The sequence below is a fragment of the Vanessa atalanta genome, chromosome 1, assembly GCF_905147765.1.
Source record: "Vanessa atalanta chromosome 1, ilVanAtal1.2, whole genome shotgun sequence".
In the NCBI taxonomy this organism is placed as follows: domain Eukaryota; kingdom Metazoa; phylum Arthropoda; class Insecta; order Lepidoptera; family Nymphalidae; genus Vanessa; species Vanessa atalanta.
Genome location: NC_061871.1, coordinates 9,502,597 through 9,520,007, shown reverse-complemented (window position 1 = coordinate 9,520,007; position 17,411 = coordinate 9,502,597). Strand labels below are relative to the sequence as shown.

The window sequence follows — 17,411 nt, the reverse complement described above, 5'->3', positions numbered from 1 at the left end:
GAGACTTTAGGTTTAACATTTTATGCATGATATATTATAATAGTTAATAAATAAGGTACCTGTATGGACTATAAATTGACAGGTGGTCAAGGGGAGGGTTGGGCGCCAGCGGCTTACCTAGACCAGCGCAAAACTTCGCGTTCCTCAAGTCGCTCGCACGACCGTCTGCACGACCACTGAGCGGTCCGGCGCCACACGTGCGATATACTTTTATTCAACCCTCATAAGTCATGTGACGTTCGGTATAAAAGCTGTTCGAATGAACGCTTGCAAATTGATATAGCTGTTGAAGGAAATGTTTCGAAATGTCCTCTAGAACTACCCCATAGGCGTAGTTGTGTTAGGATAATATCGGTGTTTGAGTGCGCTAGAAATGATTGCATTTAATTTAGGATTTTGATTGTCGTCTAATGAAAGTGTCGTTTTAAAAAGTATTGTTGCATTGTCGGCAATTATTGTTCGGTTACGTTTTTCGATGTATTCTTTGAGTACTATTCATTGGTTGTGTTAAAATATTTGTCAATCGTATATTTTTTTTTAAAGTATTAAAAAATATAATTACACTTATTTTATATTATGATTTAATTTGTATGAATAGAATATTGATTAGCGCCTGCCACCCCACTTGTTAATGTTAATATCGAACAATAATAATGTTAGTATTGTTCTAAAAAGCTTTATTGTAAATTAGTTTTAGATATAGATCGTTATCGTTACGATAATCCAAAGCTCTGTATAGTGGCGTAGGACGTTGTTAAAGCAGCCGTGACTGTATTTCTTTTGTAAATATATATTATTATTTTAATTATAGTTATTTATTCCGACGGTAGGTGTGCTTCGTCTCAATTATCCATGACAATTTCTGTGTTCGACATTTCTTTGTGTACCCGTCATTATGTATGTGTGGCAAGTTACAGTGTGAATCCTGGTGCGTTTCCACTAAATAAGTTGTTAATGTCAGTTGCTATTCTTTAGAAAAACACATTTTTAATATTACTTGTTGTGTATCTATGTTTGTGAACGACTTTATTTTTATACAGAAATTTTAGTCATCAACAGTATTGACAACATAAAATTTTGGTGGGGACGCATCTTTACATAATATTATCAATAGAGCTGCTATTTGTGAAACCAACAGAACTGAAAGGAATTGACAACCTCCCTGTCCAAACAGCAGAAACAATGACCATGAGTCATGTGACTCACGGGTCTCACCGGACAGGGAGAAGGTTAAAACACGAAATTTAGATTAATATTCAAACACTCTAAAAACACTATTCGACAGAAAAAAAAATCTTATGGTATATACATATAATTATAAAACTTACTCTTGTTTAGGACTGTTAAATTAAAACACAATAATCGTAATTGAGACATTAAAAAATTTACTTGATATTCATTAAAAAAAATTGCAAGTTACTTCAATTTAAAGTTTTGCACTGAATGACTACTCATGATAGCAGCATCTATTAAATAATGTTTATTATTTTCGTTTATCATATTATCGCAGAGTTTACACTCTGATATGCGTGTTTTAATAATGACAAAGCGTCATCGTGTATGTGTTTTATGTAACGAAAATGCTGGTGCCTACGATTGCTTTGCTGCCTATCTTAAGTATTAAATAAATACTAGTCGCGATTTTGTATAACCCTCGTACCTATATATAATTGTCGTTGTCATTTGAATGTTATATAATAACTATATCATCTCATTGCATATCATCTCGACTTTGTCATAAAACATATTACCTTTTATTTAAATCTATCTCCGTACATCATGTACCTGTCCGAAGCATCCCATTGAAAAAAAATAACGTTGTACCTACTGAGGTCATTATAACGCTGGCCACGAATTACACACATTTGTCCATTTTTTTGTTGTTTTATTTCATCATCCTGTCAGACATTACATAGGAATTATTTCATGATCAGCGCATATTACCATGCATAAATATTTATTACCTATAGGATTTATCCTTTTTTAACCACGATAACAATTATCTTAAAACTTTACTTAATTGACTTTTAATAGTATTGATTTGATTTAATATTTAGATGTACGATGAATCAACTAATCGCTCAATTCATTCCCACGATTGTTGTTTACTTGTTTTTATACAAAAGTACGGAGTTTGTACAAATCTTTTTGTTCGAGACCATCTAAAATGAATACTTGAATTGATAAATTAAAGAAATAAATCAATAGTAAGAAAATAATATAAATATTTTTTTAAAGTAAACAAAATAAACACTAAATTAAAATAATAGATATTCAGCTGTCTGGTACCTACTTTTTATAACTATGAAAATGTCTCATAAGAAACACTCGTTTTCTTAAACCTGTTTAAAAATATTAATCGAATTTGGAATCATACAAATTACAAAATATTCCCATTAGAGAAACGAACTCGGAGATAGTTCAATCATTCTTGCAAAATTACAAATGGTTCGTTAATTTACGGATTTTATGATTATATTATTGTATTAAAATTCTTATTTTAGTATCTTAGTAGTCCTTTACATCTATTTTTTTAAGTTAGCATATTCTTTATTTAATTTTATTAATAATGTGTTGGTAAATCATTGTATATTGTTTGAGAATCCAAAACAACTATTCTTTAGACAGTTAATTAATGTTACAAAGATTTAAGCAATAGGTAGCAAACATTCTGCAACAGAGTGGATAGCATTTGATAGTTATAACAGTGGTTAATTTACCCTATTGCCATACACTTCTCGTCGCTTTAAAGACAACTAGTAACGTTATAAAAATCTGTAAATTCCGCAGATTTTACATTCTTATGATTATTATATACCCCTTTGAATGCCCGTTTTATTTTTAATTATATATGTTACTGTAAAAGCTCGAATTACGGTAAATCTTAAGATTTTCCAGTTAAAACTAAGATTTACCGATTATGGTAAATGTCCATAAAACTTTGAGATTCGAACTTTTACCATCATTCACTTGGTAAATCTTAGGATATACATGTTAGGTTAAGTTAGCTTGGAATGGTAAAAGTTCGAAAAAGTCGTCCCTTTATAATAAATACTTACATTTACCAACTCATGTCGGTAAATCTTGGTTCTACAGGAAAATCTTAAGATTTACTTTACTTTGAGCTTTTACAGTAACATATATATTTATTATTGATGAGTTTTTGTTAATTGTTAAGTGCAAATAATTGTTGTAAGTGGCTGTGAAATAATTAGTGATATATAATAAAAATATACTAGCAGTTTATAGAAACCATTTAAAAACGTATTATTCAACTTAAGAATAGGAGAAATAGGGTATTTTTCTTTTTGATAAATTAAATGTACCTGATTACATTTTCTTAGTAAATTTTACCATATTATATAACAGTAAAATTATGCATTACATATATACTCATGTAGATAAATAATTAAACATTAAAAGCAAAAAAATTTAGATATTTCTTCCTATTACAACACTACAAATATACCTCTATAAATCGTATTTTACCTTTACAATTAACATTTAACCATAATATATTATAATAACGTAGTTTTACGAGCCTGAGACTTTCAATAATCTAAAATTGTATTAGCTATACTTACTCTATTAATTTTGTTACTTAGTCAGATATTAGTTGTTTTTTTACTTAAGTCGATTGCGAAACGAAGTGCGATTAGTTTTAGAGATAATTGTATGATTGATAATGTTATTTATTTTAGTCATAATTGATACTTAGTCTTTGAAGCCGGTGTAATGATATTAGGAAAATGCGTATTATATTACCATTAGATGCATGGTATTGATATCAATAAGGCTTGAGGGAAGGATTTACTTTAAAATACGTTTATATTGCAATAAAAATTAACTTTAATATTAAAGTTAAAAAATGTTTTAGCCTTTCTGAGCTTATTTCGACTAAATACTGACCTCATATGGTTCATATATTCGAGTTTTTAATACAAATATTTATTCCATGTATTTCTTAGTCAGCATAATTAAAGTATGTAACAATTAAAAGATTGTTTAATTTTCAGAAGACCATGTTTCATGTATATTTATTTATATTTTTAGGTAAATAGATAAAAGTTCTTTTTAATTTATTAATTAAACAATATATACTGATTGTATTTGCTGTATTTGTACAAAAAAATAGTCTCCAAAATAGACTTATTGAATACAGCATTCTCCCAAAATACAGTAAAATATGTGACCGTAACGAAAACACATATATATGTAATATTTGTACAACACTTTTGCCTAGTGACTATATTTATAAGGATGATCTTCCTCTAGAGAAAATACGGCTTTTAAAAATATTATCAATTTTACTGAAGACATCCTCAGCAGACTTGGCAGCATCGACTCTATAATGTAGACCTTTACGCATGTAGTAATCAACAAGCGGCACAGTTTGTTTATGATATGTAGCTAAACGCTTTTTAAGTGCATCAACATTATCATCTGACCTTTTTATCAAAGGTTCGCCTGTAATGTCATCAGTCATAGGTTTCCGTGGAGGATGGAATTCCTCATGGTAACTGCGACCACTTGGTGGGTGAATCATTCTACCTGTAATTCTACGAACAAGTAAACTGTCCTCAATATTAAATTCAATTACAGCATCCAGTTGAGTTTTCCTTTTAGCGAGCAAATCATCCAACTGAAACAATGGATTTTGATTTAATTTATATCATATAAATAAACATCTTATAACTGAAAAAATAATACAATGTGTTGGGGTGAGATCGGCAAGCACCTTTTTATTGATTTAGGTTGCCAGACAACTATAAAAAGTATAAAAAGTGATCTGAAAGTTCGATTGTACATTATTACCCCATTGCCAATCTGGCCCCAACTCACCCTAAGCTACAAATTATATTTCTTTTTGAATATGTCTAACCATAGATAGATGAGATTGAACTGGCTACATGGATCACCTTTGTGAGTCAAATATAAAATTTCTGAAATTATAATAAAAAAGTTTAGTCGAGAAGCAAATAAACTTACTGATAAAAACTACTTAATAAAATTTTAATTTGACTGACTGACATAAACGCAAAGCCTAAACCAATCTTACTGAATGGTATTTTTGAATAGGAATTTCTCATATAACACAGGTGAGCACTAAGGATGGATTTATGAAAATTGATTTCATAATTTTTTTGCTTTTAAATGTGGGAAGAAAATGAGCATGGAAATTTGCTATTTCTGATATTTGAAAAATACAAGTAAATCAAATAGTTGATTCACTGCTGTAATTTTTCTCTAAAGTTTGCTGTAAATAAAACTAGATATGCAATTCAAAAACCTAAAAATACTTAAGAATCTTATACCATTATTATACATTTTTTTGATAGATATATAAAATATTAATGTAATAATGAAGATATTTCGACAGATTCATAAAAAAAATTGTAATGAACATACCTTTTCAGCTTGTGGTACTGTCCTGGGAAATCCATCTAATAGGAATCCATTCTTACATTCTGGCTGATCTAAATTCTTGTCTATCATATCCACTACCATCTCATCAGAGACAAGTTTGCCTTCATCCATTACTTTTTTGAGACGACGACCAAGCTCCGAGCCAGATGACACTTCTGCTCGGAGCATATCTCCAGTTGATAAATGGCATACACAGAACTTCTCCTTGAGGCGTGGTGCCTGAATAATATAAATTTTGAAACCAAATATTGCCAATCATAATATTACTATTATTTATTTGTTACATAACAATAGGTTTTATCTTTCAATATTTATCTTTTAAGGTAAGTTCATATGAACTGCCCTATCAATTATCAGAAAGGTTAAAGATTAAATTAATAAATACAATTGAAATAACTCACTTGAGTGCCCTTTCCCGAGCCTGGAGGTCCCAATAAAACTGCCTTTATGCCGACAGACTCTTCAGCCGGCACAGGATTAACAGCTGGAGCAGCTGGTGCCATTTTAATCTAGTTTCTAAACAATTATTACAATATAGTAGACGGTATTATAAAAAAGGTTAATAAATGATAAAAGCAACGGCAATTGACTACGTACAAATTCCGTAAAGAAGAATGCAGTAAATAACCTACCGTTATAAAATTGATAAAAGCGGCAAATGATTTTATAGGGTCATGTGAATGAACGTTTAACCATGAAGGATTGAAAATTGAAGGAACTTAATTGATTGATAATTGTTACTTACGTCAAATGACGTCGGTAAAAAACATCAATGTCATTGTCAAGTATCAACCTTTAAACCCAAAAATCAAAATACCGGTCACTATTCAATAATCATTAGGTAACCATTTACCATCTACCGTACATTTTATCATTCGTTAAGCTTAATTTACACTCTTGATAATAACAAATATGCAAACAAAATTCAATAAACAAAACTTTGATAAACTGTTACAATACAGACTACAATAAATAAAAGAGATAAAAAGGCGGTGGAATATATTATATTGAAGATTTACCTTTTTTTAGATTTATTACTTGATCTTGGACTGTAAGAGCGTTTTCACATTTTCCGATTCGATGTCAATGTCGGACGACGATAGCTGACAGCCGATAACCATGTGCATTTTCACATATTTCCGACAAAGTAGTTCCGATTCGGCCAATTGCTTAGCATAGCTTCGTACTATAATAAAAAACTTTATTTACTGTATCTATTATATATGAGACGCAAAAAAAGATCAGTACAAAGAAAGTATTGAATAAATCCCATTGTGGAAGCTAGATATTCAGAGTGAGCATTTCATACTCATTTTAGCAAGCTACAAAACGCACCTAAAGAGTTTTTTTAATTACTGTCGTAAGAGTGAATCCTCTTTCCATTATTTGCTAATTCATCTCACAAACAACCAAACAAGTAAACAAAACAAAAAAGATAACATGGCGACCGCGCATAGGGCTCTATGAGCATAGAGCCCTATGCGCGGTCGCCATGTTATCTTTTTTGTTTTGTTTTGTGAGCTATCTTACGATATTGTTTGTAAGTGAGCACTTACAAACAATATCGTAAGATAGCTCACGGGCATCCGATGGTGCTTCTAACACATCAGTGTCGACTCCGATAGCCGATCGGAAAATATGAAATACAGATACATCATCATCAGCCCGCATTCGTCCACTGCTGAACATAGGCCTCTCCAAATGCACGCCACTGTAGTCTTTCTTCGGCAACTCGCATCTAGCTCCTGCCAGCCGTTTTGCGCAAATCGTCACTCCACCGTGCCTGAGGACGTCCTACACTACGTTTACAGATACATATTACATACATTTTACTTCTTTCAACACAAAACACCGATATTGGATCGGATAATGTGAAAACGCTCTAATTTTAAATACAGAAATTAGAAAGAAATTATAATATTCTTTTATTTTGTCAAATGTCTATGTCACTTGATTATGTACAATTCTTTAAGTTAATTAAAGCCAAGTTCGTTTATGGTTTGTCATTTATGTATCAAGGATCATCCACAAGATTGTTGATTACGTTTGAATTTTGATTGTATTGTCTATGCCACAGTGTATATGTAACCACTACGTTTTGCGTGCAGTACCTATATAATTATTCATTTCATTCATTAGTACCATGGAAGTATTATATACTACGTTCTGTTGCATATTTATTTGTCAATTTGACGTTTCTCAGAAATTTACAGTAACCATAGAGTAAAACAGATGTAATTTACAACTATATAACAACTGACACCTTCACAGCGTTCTGTTTGAACGTTCAAATAGTCTGTCTTATTTTCTAACCTAAATAGTGTACAGATATGCTAAATATACCGGTAAAATAAATATTATCTGCTTAAATAATTCATTAAAAAAATCTTTTTCATCAGGTCTACAACTTTCAGTAATGACTACCACAGTTACACCGTGAGTGTCTCCATAGTTTTGTTATATTCTGCAATTAGTAAATATTTTGAAGTATTATTTTTTTATCATTAGTTACTGGAAGCGTTTGTGGCGCTGGGTGTCATCGCAAAGCCTTTCAGAAGAAGAATTAGTGTCAGTTTTAGACAAGAATATTTGTCAATTTGACGTTTCTCAGAAATTTACAGTAACCATAGAGTAAAACAGATGTAATTTACAACTATATAACAACTGACACCTTCACAGCGTTCTGTTTGAACGTTCAAATAGTCTGTCTTATTTTCTAACCTAAATAGTGTACAGATATGCTAAATATACCGGTAAAATAAATATTATCTGCTTAAATAATTCATTAAAAAAATCTTTTTCATCAGGTCTACAACTTTCAGTAATGACTACCACAGTTACACCGTGAGTGTCTCCATAGTTTTGTTATATTCTGCAATTAGTAAATATTTTGAAGTATTATTTTTTTATCATTAGTTACTGGAAGCGTTTGTGGCGCTGGGTGTCATCGCAAAGCCTTTCAGAAGAAGAATTAGTGTCAGTTTTAGACAAGAATGTTGTTCAAGCTTTGTTGGAGGGCCTTGCAAGTTATAAGCCAGTCAAAACAGAATCATACACACTGCTACAGTCCAAGTACCCTGAACAAACCAAATTACTGAGTGTGGTTCAAACCTTGCAAAATTATATTGTAAGTTATATTAATTATATACATATTTACATCATGTACAACTTAATACATTTTCTATTGAGACTTTTTCTTAAATTACCAAGAAAAATTAAATGTAAATAAATAATTGTAGGTTTCAGAAATTGATTTTTTTTGGGTCAATATTCTAATAGTTTTTTTTTTTTTTTGTAAATACTGGACTACAGGAGTACTCTCTCTCTTGCCTTTTTTTACTATATCACAAACAACTTTGAAACAAGTTTTTTACATATTTTTGTCACTACATTGGGACATGGAATCATCTAATGTTTTTAAACTATTTCAGGAAATTGATTGTTTTCAAATATGGGATGTCTTGAAACATTATCTATGTGATATATCATATGGCACCCCAGATAATGCACTAAAGAATGTTGCCTTTGTGGACACAAGACCTACATTTCTATTACCAACAGCTTGGAGCTTTTACTTTTCTGAAAGATTATATCTCTTGAAACTATTACAGTACATTATTCAATTTCAAAATGATACTAGTCATAAATATCATAAACAGTTTCTTAAAATTATCAATGATGTTAAAATTGAACCATTAAAAACATCCCTAATTAATCAATTTGAAAAATTATTGACTGCAACGCCTCCTCCCAGAAAGATTCAAGGGGACTTTGGAAGCGAATCTGTAAGACAAGAATGGGCAGAGTCAAATTTAAGAGAACAATTGGCTATCCTTCAGAACCTTATGCTAATCGCCAACGACAATCACTTTTCAGAACAAGAGTTTATCAATTTGTTCAAACTATTTAGGAAACATAATTTTGGCAAAAATCAAGGCTATAATATATTTTTAGAAGAGAGACATAGAGACACATGTCTAAAAGTAATGTATATGGAAGTTGGAATTATAACAATAATATTAGATAAAGATAAAATGTAAGCATAAAATATTTTAAGTATATGTAACTATTATTTTATTGTATATTGAAATAAATCTTTAACAGTTGAAATATAATTTTAGTAAGAATATATCAGACTGGATAGATAAGACCAAAGACACAGTTGAAGGAGAATTAACTAAATTGGAACCCAACACGGAACACAGCCTGATGCTGATCACATGGATGATGTTAACATTACAAGTATTTAGACTTATTACATAAATAATATTGAAATATGCTTTATTGCCATAGGATCTTACAGGCACATTTAAATTGTTATTTTACAAGGCTAACTTGCAGCTATCAGCTTATAATATTATAACAAGTATATAACCTTTGGAATCCCAAAAAATGAAATTGTTCAACTTTGTCTATAATCACTCACCGTGCCCCCATGTAACCGCTTTAGTTGGATTGACGTCCACTGCTGATTATAACATATAACTCATAATTAGCTTTTTAATTTTTTATGATCAATAATTAATCTATAATACAGACCATTTGCTGACCAAATGCTCTACACATGCTATTCTTTAGCAAACCATCATATGAAAAAATGCCATCTAAATCTTTGTTTAATTTATTGCAGAGTGAAACTCATGCAAACTTGTTTGAGAATAAGTACCAGCACTATGGAGCAACAGCATTAAAAATGAAGGTTTTCGTTTTCATCCAACAAATGCTCAATAGTTCAGTATTCTCTGTAAGTTACAATATAGTAAAAGTATAATTTAAGGGTCGACATATTTTATAAAAATGTTTCTGCAAATGTTATAGGATAACTCTAAATGTTCGCTCATTATGCGACAACGACTATTCTGCCTCTTAAATGAACTCTGTGATAAATTTGATGGAGATGGAACTTTGAGCAACCAGCCTGGCATAATGTTTCTATGTGCTGAACTTCTCAAAACACCATGTCTTGCTGAACAATTCTGGACTTTATATCAAAGAGATGAGCAATATGGTGTAGTCTCACTTTGGAATACAGCTTTGGAATATTTTCCATATAATTTCCATGCACTATCAATACTCTCAGCTGGTTTAGCTGAAGCTAAAATTGATAGTGTGTTAAATGTGAGTATTTTTTTATTCTTGTGTGTAATGACTAATTTTCTTCGTATAATTGCTCAAAATATAATTTGGAAACAATTTTTTCCAGCTTATTGCGCAACTAAAAAGTTTGCCTGTTTATAGTGAAATATATAATCCTAATGCTGTACCAATAATGTCGTTACAAGCAGACGACGCTGTTATTGGCCGTGAGTACTATCCTTTAGGTGACGAATCTTATCGTATCGAAACAGGTTCAAAAGCAACAGTGATGGAAAGGAAAGAAGGTACGATGATACATTTCCGTACACCATACTCATATTGGACAATTTTTAATAATGAGATAGAAAAAGTTTTGGATCGCAAGCAAAATCATCAAAATATAAATGTCACTTTAGAGAGAGTTTATGAAGGAACTAAAGTATTAAAAGGTGTTATAAAAGCATTGGCAATTAAAAAAGAAATTCCAAAAATATTAGTAGGCCCAAGTGAAGGCGTTTTTGACGTTTTGGTTCGTTTCATGAGATCAGATTCACCACCATTACAACTGTTGATCGAATGTATCGAAGTTTGCACAAATTTAATTCAAGTATTTCCTAAAGAAGTCCATTTGAGGTAATGCTACCAATATATTTTTAAATAATTGTCATGCTGTTGATAAAAAATATTGTATTGTTTTTATATTTTTGTAGACTTATAAATACAGGTATCCTGCCGCGTATTATTAACCATCAATTAACTCACATAGAGTATGCTAATGGGGCATCTTTGGATTCTGCAGCAGTTGGCTCCTACTTGGTTACCATTGAACAGCCAAGTGGAACTTATGGCTTTTTAGGAGCATACATTGACATGTTGTGTGCTTTTCTAGAGGTATCATTTTATTTTATATAAATATAGTTTATGCAAGTAGGCGTTTTTCAAGCACTTGATTCGTTATTTTATTGGATTATATTAAATGTTAAAAATACCACCGACTCGGAATGTTGAGTCGACCGAGAAGAACTATCCAAGAAACTCAGTAATTAGTGACCCATTCTTAAATAAAATTATTCCATGTTATTCCAGGCTTCAGACGATGATCGTATAATAACAGAAATCTTGCTGCCAGGACTAGTCCTTATGATACGTGAAATTTTTCCCAATGTTTGTGGGTGGCGTTATAGCAACACTGCTGAACGCCGGCAGCTCTTGCAGAGATGTGCTAGACTATTCACTTTAGTACTTGAACAGACAAGTACAAAAGCAAGCACTACAATGTTAAGAAAGACTTGTGTCTACAGTCTCATGTATACAGAAAATGCCTTGGAGCTACTGAAGATTTTGTCAATTGGTAAGTGGAATTAGAAATAAGAAAAGTAAATTTACGATTTATTTGTCCAGCGATCAATTAGTCTGCCTCTAAAGATTAATAGACCGCATTGTTGTGTCCGAGTTTGGTAAATGACCCAGTAATTTTTACAGGATCTAAGGATAAGTCATTTAAAACTTTGTACCATTTAAATGGTCATTTAGGGTCATGTTATTTGGAAAACTAAAATAATTTATTAAACAAGACAATGTATTCTACATTATATAAGCAGATATGATTTCCTCTTCTCTGACTATAAGTTTTAATTATCATATTTTCCAATTCAATATTACCTACTTTACAATCCTTTATTTGCTAACATAATTAAAATCGAACTGACGTATTTGTGATCTGATATGAATGACAATTTTTCTTCAACTGAAGAAAAAATGTCTTGACATTATATGATGAACATTCCTTTTCTTTGTAACAGGCAACGACCATTTGGAGCGCCTTATTCAAGAAGACACCAATTGGATATCAGGCCCTGGTTTCCAATACACATCTACTCTACAACGTTGTCTTGCAATAGTTATGTTTGTACTTCGACAGAAATCGCTAGTTAATGAATCGAATGAGGTCACCCCTCTTGAACGTCTCATATTTGCACAAAATAAACAGAAAGATGAGTTAAAAGTAGTCCCAAAAGTTACGAGTTATATCAATCATTCGTTTAATAAAAGTCTCTCGGTACTCAGCTGTCGTCTACTGAAAAGGTTTGCTGATGTAAGTAAATACCACATCAAGTAATGTTTACATATAATATTTATATGTATACATTTTTTCTCCTATATTTGTCTCCTCTGTTTTTTCTTTTATTTATTTTCGGTATCTATTTTCGCTTTAATTTTATCAATAAATAAAGAATTGGAACAGTGAGTAAAATGTACGAAATCTTCAAATTCATTGGTACTCCTCAATCTTTTTAAATAATAATTATATATTCAAATATCGACTACTAGGAAAAAGATGGGGGCATTCAATACACATATTACAAGGAAATAACTTTGAACTTGTGCCTCCATCAATTATAATTAGTGTGGCTGCAGATACGAAAGTCCAGTCAAGATTATCCATATCCAGAGCTATTGCATTTTTATAGATGAGCATAGAATAGAATAATATATCAATAAAATAATTCACAGGGCTTCCAAATGTCATTATTTTCTTCACTAGACATGACTGCTTATCAAGTACGAGTAATGTTCCTCGACCGTCTTCGTGACGAATATGAAACAATCGAACTGAAAATAGCCATTTTAGACTTTGTCACAACATGTGTCGGCAAACAACCGGGACTCACTGAGGCATTCTTTATGATGAACCACGAAAACGTAAAGGTTGATGAAACCACCAAAGAAAAGGATGAAAAAGATGCAAAAACTAAAACAGAGCCAGACGATAGTTTCGAAGGCATCTTAGGATATATGGCCGATTATCTTGGAACTGTTAAAGCTGTAAGTACTGTATGTTTAGTAAGTAAAGTGATATTTTCTATTTATAAAGATTTGTTTATAATATAACATTTTCCTGAATAAAAATTAAATATTACACACAACTCCTCGATGGAAATATTTGAGCAACACAAAAATTTACATGAGACACATTGTTTCAGTTCGAATATATCTCCATACTTTAACATTTTAAGCGATCACAATACTTTACTCGATTATTTATTATCATGAATATTAAATTTTATTAAGTACTGTTAATGTAATGTGAAAATATTTTAAAGAAATTTTTAGACCTACAAATTGATAATAGCCAAATTTTATTTAAAAAAAAACGCGTAGTTAAGAAAACATGAAACCAAATAAAAGACAATCAATGTTTTTAAAATATAAAAAATATAATTCTATTTTTATATGTTTAAGAAGAGTTTAAATTGAAATAAAACACAAAAATATTTTTATTCCAATGGCTTTACTTGATAGTTCATTTTATGGCACTATTGTTTGAATTTGTATTCGGGCGTGTGGATGTTAGCGTGTACATGGCGTATGTAAAATATGAAGGTCCTATTTACACATTATTCATATTAGTATTTCGACAGTGAAATCTGTCAAATAAAGCCAATTTCGTGGAGATTTAAAATAATTTTCTTTGTTTTATTTTCTTCAAAAGTTTACCGGTTCTGTAAGAACATAGAAGGCCAATAAGTAATAATAAATAATAGCTAAATTATATTCAGCCTATTTTTAAGGTTCCTCTAAATGTCCTTTGAGACTGATGCCTAAATAAAAAATATATGATATATATCATATAACTTTTATTTAGTAGAATAATGAAACATTTCTTAAAATAATTTAAGCTATTTTATAATTTAATTCGTAGGATGCAAAATTTCTTCATAGCCCTTTATTGGCGTGTATTATGGCTTTATTCCATGCCTTATGGAAGAACAATATGCAAATTTTAGTGAAGAAACTTCGAGAGCATCCGAAGTTTTGGGAGCACATGACAAGTCCACTATTCAGTGAAATTCAACCAGGATTAAGAACTTATAGTCAAATATTTAACGTTCTTGGAATTGAATTGTTTATTTCAAGGGGAAAACTTGAGTCAAATTTAAAGGATATGTTGGAATTATTTTTCGATACGAATAAAACACATCTGGATACTTGGATAGAATATATATTTTCACTAAAAGGTAGAAGTAATGATAAAGAAGTAGTCGACAAGGTACCCGTGTGGTTGGGCCTCCTCACATCTTGGAAAGACTTCACAACGATTTTTTGTAAATGCTTACCAATAAGTCTCAATATCGCACACAAGACAAAAATGGTAGCACCGTGTATGACTGCATTATTGAATGAATTAGATGATCTAAAAGATGGAAGACTAGTCGTTATTTTAGCTGAACTCTACGTTATAATGCTAGCAAACTGGAAAGATGATTGTTTCGATAATCGAAAAACTAGTGCAAAGCAAGTGGATAACTTATTAACGAATACAGCTATCGTCTACGAATGTCTACATCCGAGAGCATTACGTTCGATATTGTCTATTGGTACAGTTGCTATTAGCAGCTTAGATTACGAAATAAAGGCGAATACTATTCTAGCTCAAAGCATCATACGTTCTGTGACCAATATAAATAGCTTAGAACTGGAAAAATTGTTCGATGAAATAAGAGATGATAATAAAAGTAGTATTAAGCAAATTAACCAAAATGAGGATATACCGCCCATTGTTTTGTCACTAGCCATGCTTGAGCAGTGCTTGGATTTATACGATGATATGTTTTCTGGACTCTCACAATGGTTCCAATCTACGAAATTTATTAATAAATTACTTTGTTGCCTTCAAGTTTGCTTGCAAAACAAACGATACTATCAGACATCTTTGGCAGCATTGAGATGTTTGACGGCGTATTCGAGAGGCCCGTTTTCAAAAGATCTGCTCATGAGCGATGTAGACAGGTTCCTATGGATGCAATTGTTACCACCAAAGTTCGAAACTAATACGAACGGAAATGGAAACGGATTATCTACTTGGAAACATCAAGAATGGTGGCGAGTCTACGGTTACGGTTTGGACTTCATATCGATGATGGTTATGAAGCACGGACAATTCTTCGCCGGTGACGCGATCACTTTTGTCGGAGTTCACTTGGAGCACCTCATCGAATCCCTGTTATTGCCCCGACAAGTGTACAACATAGACGCGCTGAATTTATGCGCATCTACTCTCAACCTAATCGTTCAGCTGGTCAAGTTCGAGGCGAGATGGCGAACTCAAAACATCAACTCCTTAATAGGTACAATGGTGAGTATCGAATGGCCTTACCGACTTACACTCTGACTAATTCTTATAAAGTTTCGAATGTAACGTGTCATCCTTCCCTTCGACAGCGCAGCACGAGTGCGTGCCTGCAGCAGTGCGTGCTGCTGACGCTGCGCGCGCGGCGCTCGCCCGACCTCACGCCGCAGCCCGACGAGCTGGCGCCCGCGCCGCCCTCGCCCGCCGCGCTGCATCGGTATGGCGTCTGGTGGTCGACTACTAGCGATTTTAAAATTATAAATTAATAAAATGAAAAAAAAAACATTTGTCTGCAGAATTCTAGAAATTCTTCACATGGCGACGCTCTGCCTGCTGTCGTTTAGCCCAGACTTGCTATCCTTGCTGGCCGATCCGGAGTTGGACACGGAACGCTGGCAGCCGATCGTCGAGCTACATTTCGGAGCCCCAAAAATCACATACGAGCAATTTCCTCAACTCACATTCGGAACGATTCTACCCGCAATTTGCCTTCTGACTAAATCTTTGAACCATGTGAGTATATCCTTATTTTTATAATAGCATAAATGATGACCAGCCTCCCATGCCCGGTCAGCTTCCCATGCCCGTTCAGTTCCCCGTACGTTGATGATTCGGAGTACATATTGACGATGCATCTCGTCATCGTAATTCAGTGATCATCGATAAGGTGTTAAATTACGTGTATGTCTCTAACTGTCTCAGGCATACCACTCGGAAGAGGTGAGCGGGGCGCGCTCGCCACGCGGGCGGCGGCGCGCTTGCTCGTGCAGCGCGGGCGGCGCGGGCGCGGGCAGCCCGGGCGCCGCGCGCGCCGGCCGCAGCGAGTCGGCGGGCAGCATGTCGTCCGCCGCCAGCGCGCTGGCCGTGCCCAACGAGCGCCTCGTGGCCGGCGCGCTCGAGGCCACCATTACGCTGCTAGCTTCGCAGGTATGTTCTAATGCATTGCCGAGACTATTTTTCTTCGTACTGTAATTTAAAAATATTTTTTAAAATGTTGTTTGAATAGTAAACAAGTACAAGTACAAGAAGAAATTTGTTTAATTCGATTATTCCTTTTAGGCATTATTGGCTGTTCGTGATCACCACGTTCCTACGCGACACAAGCAGCTCCTCCGGCGCGAACTCGCATCTGAACTCACCGTTTTTCACGATTTTGTACGTAAACGTATCTTGTGTGCGGCCCATACGCGCCCACATCTCATTCGTAATAAACTGGGAGCGTGGCCCTTGACAACCAATGAGGAAGAGACTAAAAGAATAGAGGAAGTAAGAAAAGAAAAAAATCCATGTCTCAGCGAAGACAATGACAGAGAATTGCCTCCACCGCCACCTCCGAAACGGTCAACTCATGACTCTATGCGCGAGTACATTTTGCGAAAACATTACTTAGACAAATGTGCCCAAACTCCAACCAAAGACCCGCCGTCACCTGTATCTCATTCGACTCCCACGTCTGATAAGAAAAAAGAAATTTCACGAAGTTCGAAGCGGGTCTCGTGGGCTGACACTACGAGAGACAGCGATGATACTCTCGATAATTCACAAGAGATCGAACCTGTATACTCAAATTTAACGGATGTGCAAATTAATAATGATGAAGACTATTTTCATTTTATGTCTATTGTATTTCTTTACATTTGTCAGTCTGAATTATAATTTTTATGTATTTTATAAGCTTAATAAACACTTTTGCTTTTTATACTGATATTTTTTTCCTTAATTAAATGTTAGCCAAAAAACTGGTCATATCTGGATTTTTGTCGCTTAGTTATTGCCA

General features: G+C 33.1%; 3 protein-coding genes across 6 annotated transcripts in view; 2 read left to right on the top strand and 1 right to left on the bottom strand.

Moving 5' to 3' along the window:
* The window catches only part of LOC125065724 (guanine nucleotide exchange factor DBS-like), a 77,013-nt gene extending 75,139 nt beyond the window's left edge, over window positions 1–1,874 (top strand). For both annotated transcript variants that reach the window (XM_047673511.1, XM_047673519.1), the window contains exon 20: window positions 83–1,874. In XM_047673511.1, the coding sequence (XP_047529467.1) occupies window positions 83–180 (98 nt within the window). In that variant the 3' untranslated portion in view covers window positions 181–1,874. The remainder of the gene's footprint in view (window positions 1–82) is intronic.
* Window positions 1,875–4,100: 2,226 nt separating this feature from the next.
* On the bottom strand, window positions 4,101–6,188 carry LOC125065755 (adenylate kinase). Of its 3 annotated transcripts, none has more exons than XM_047673570.1 (4): window positions 6,060–6,188; window positions 5,829–5,936; window positions 5,410–5,646; window positions 4,101–4,642 (listed from the first exon to the last, which is right to left on the bottom strand). In XM_047673570.1, the coding sequence occupies exons 2-4, from the start codon at window positions 5,928–5,930 to the stop codon at window positions 4,253–4,255; spliced, it is 729 nt and encodes a 242-aa protein (XP_047529526.1). In that variant the 5' UTR covers window positions 5,931–5,936; window positions 6,060–6,188; the 3' UTR covers window positions 4,101–4,252. The 3 variants fall into 3 exon arrangements, with proteins under 3 accessions (XP_047529526.1, XP_047529535.1, XP_047529516.1); XM_047673579.1 differs by having other exon boundaries at window positions 6,025–6,151; XM_047673560.1 differs by having other exon boundaries at window positions 5,829–5,943; window positions 6,060–6,141.
* Window positions 6,189–8,097: 1,909 nt separating this feature from the next.
* LOC125064350 (nucleoporin Nup188) lies at window positions 8,098–17,339 on the top strand. Its single transcript, XM_047671342.1, has 16 exons — window positions 8,098–8,271; window positions 8,344–8,554; window positions 8,859–9,463; window positions 9,549–9,669; window positions 10,058–10,171; window positions 10,246–10,545; window positions 10,631–11,136; window positions 11,214–11,394; window positions 11,590–11,854; window positions 12,306–12,598; window positions 13,018–13,329; window positions 14,207–15,640; window positions 15,727–15,851; window positions 15,931–16,147; window positions 16,337–16,561; window positions 16,694–17,339. Exons 1-16 carry the CDS (start codon window positions 8,252–8,254, stop codon window positions 17,288–17,290), a joined length of 5,526 nt encoding a protein of 1,841 aa, XP_047527298.1. The 5' UTR covers window positions 8,098–8,251; the 3' UTR covers window positions 17,291–17,339.
* The last annotated feature ends 72 nt before the right edge of the window (window positions 17,340–17,411 follow it).

Bases quoted from the DNA above. Each gene is read 5' to 3' on its own strand.
- LOC125065755 (XM_047673570.1), bottom strand. From the start codon at position 5,930: ATGGCACCAGCTGCTCCAGCTGTTAATCCTGTGCCGGCTGAAGAGTCT. The intron at 5,647-5,828 runs GTGAGTTATTTC...TATATTATTCAG, and splicing joins GCTCGGGAAAGGGCACTCAA to GCACCACGCCTCAAGGAGAA. The intron at 4,643-5,409 runs GTATGTTCATTA...CCATTGTTTCAG, and splicing joins CAGTACCACAAGCTGAAAAG to TTGGATGATTTGCTCGCTAA.
- LOC125064350 (XM_047671342.1), top strand. From the start codon at position 8,252: ATGACTACCACAGTTACACC. The intron at 11,395-11,589 runs GTATCATTTTAT...ATGTTATTCCAG, and splicing joins TGTTGTGTGCTTTTCTAGAG to GCTTCAGACGATGATCGTAT. The intron at 11,855-12,305 runs GTAAGTGGAATT...TCTTTGTAACAG, and splicing joins ACTGAAGATTTTGTCAATTG to GCAACGACCATTTGGAGCGC.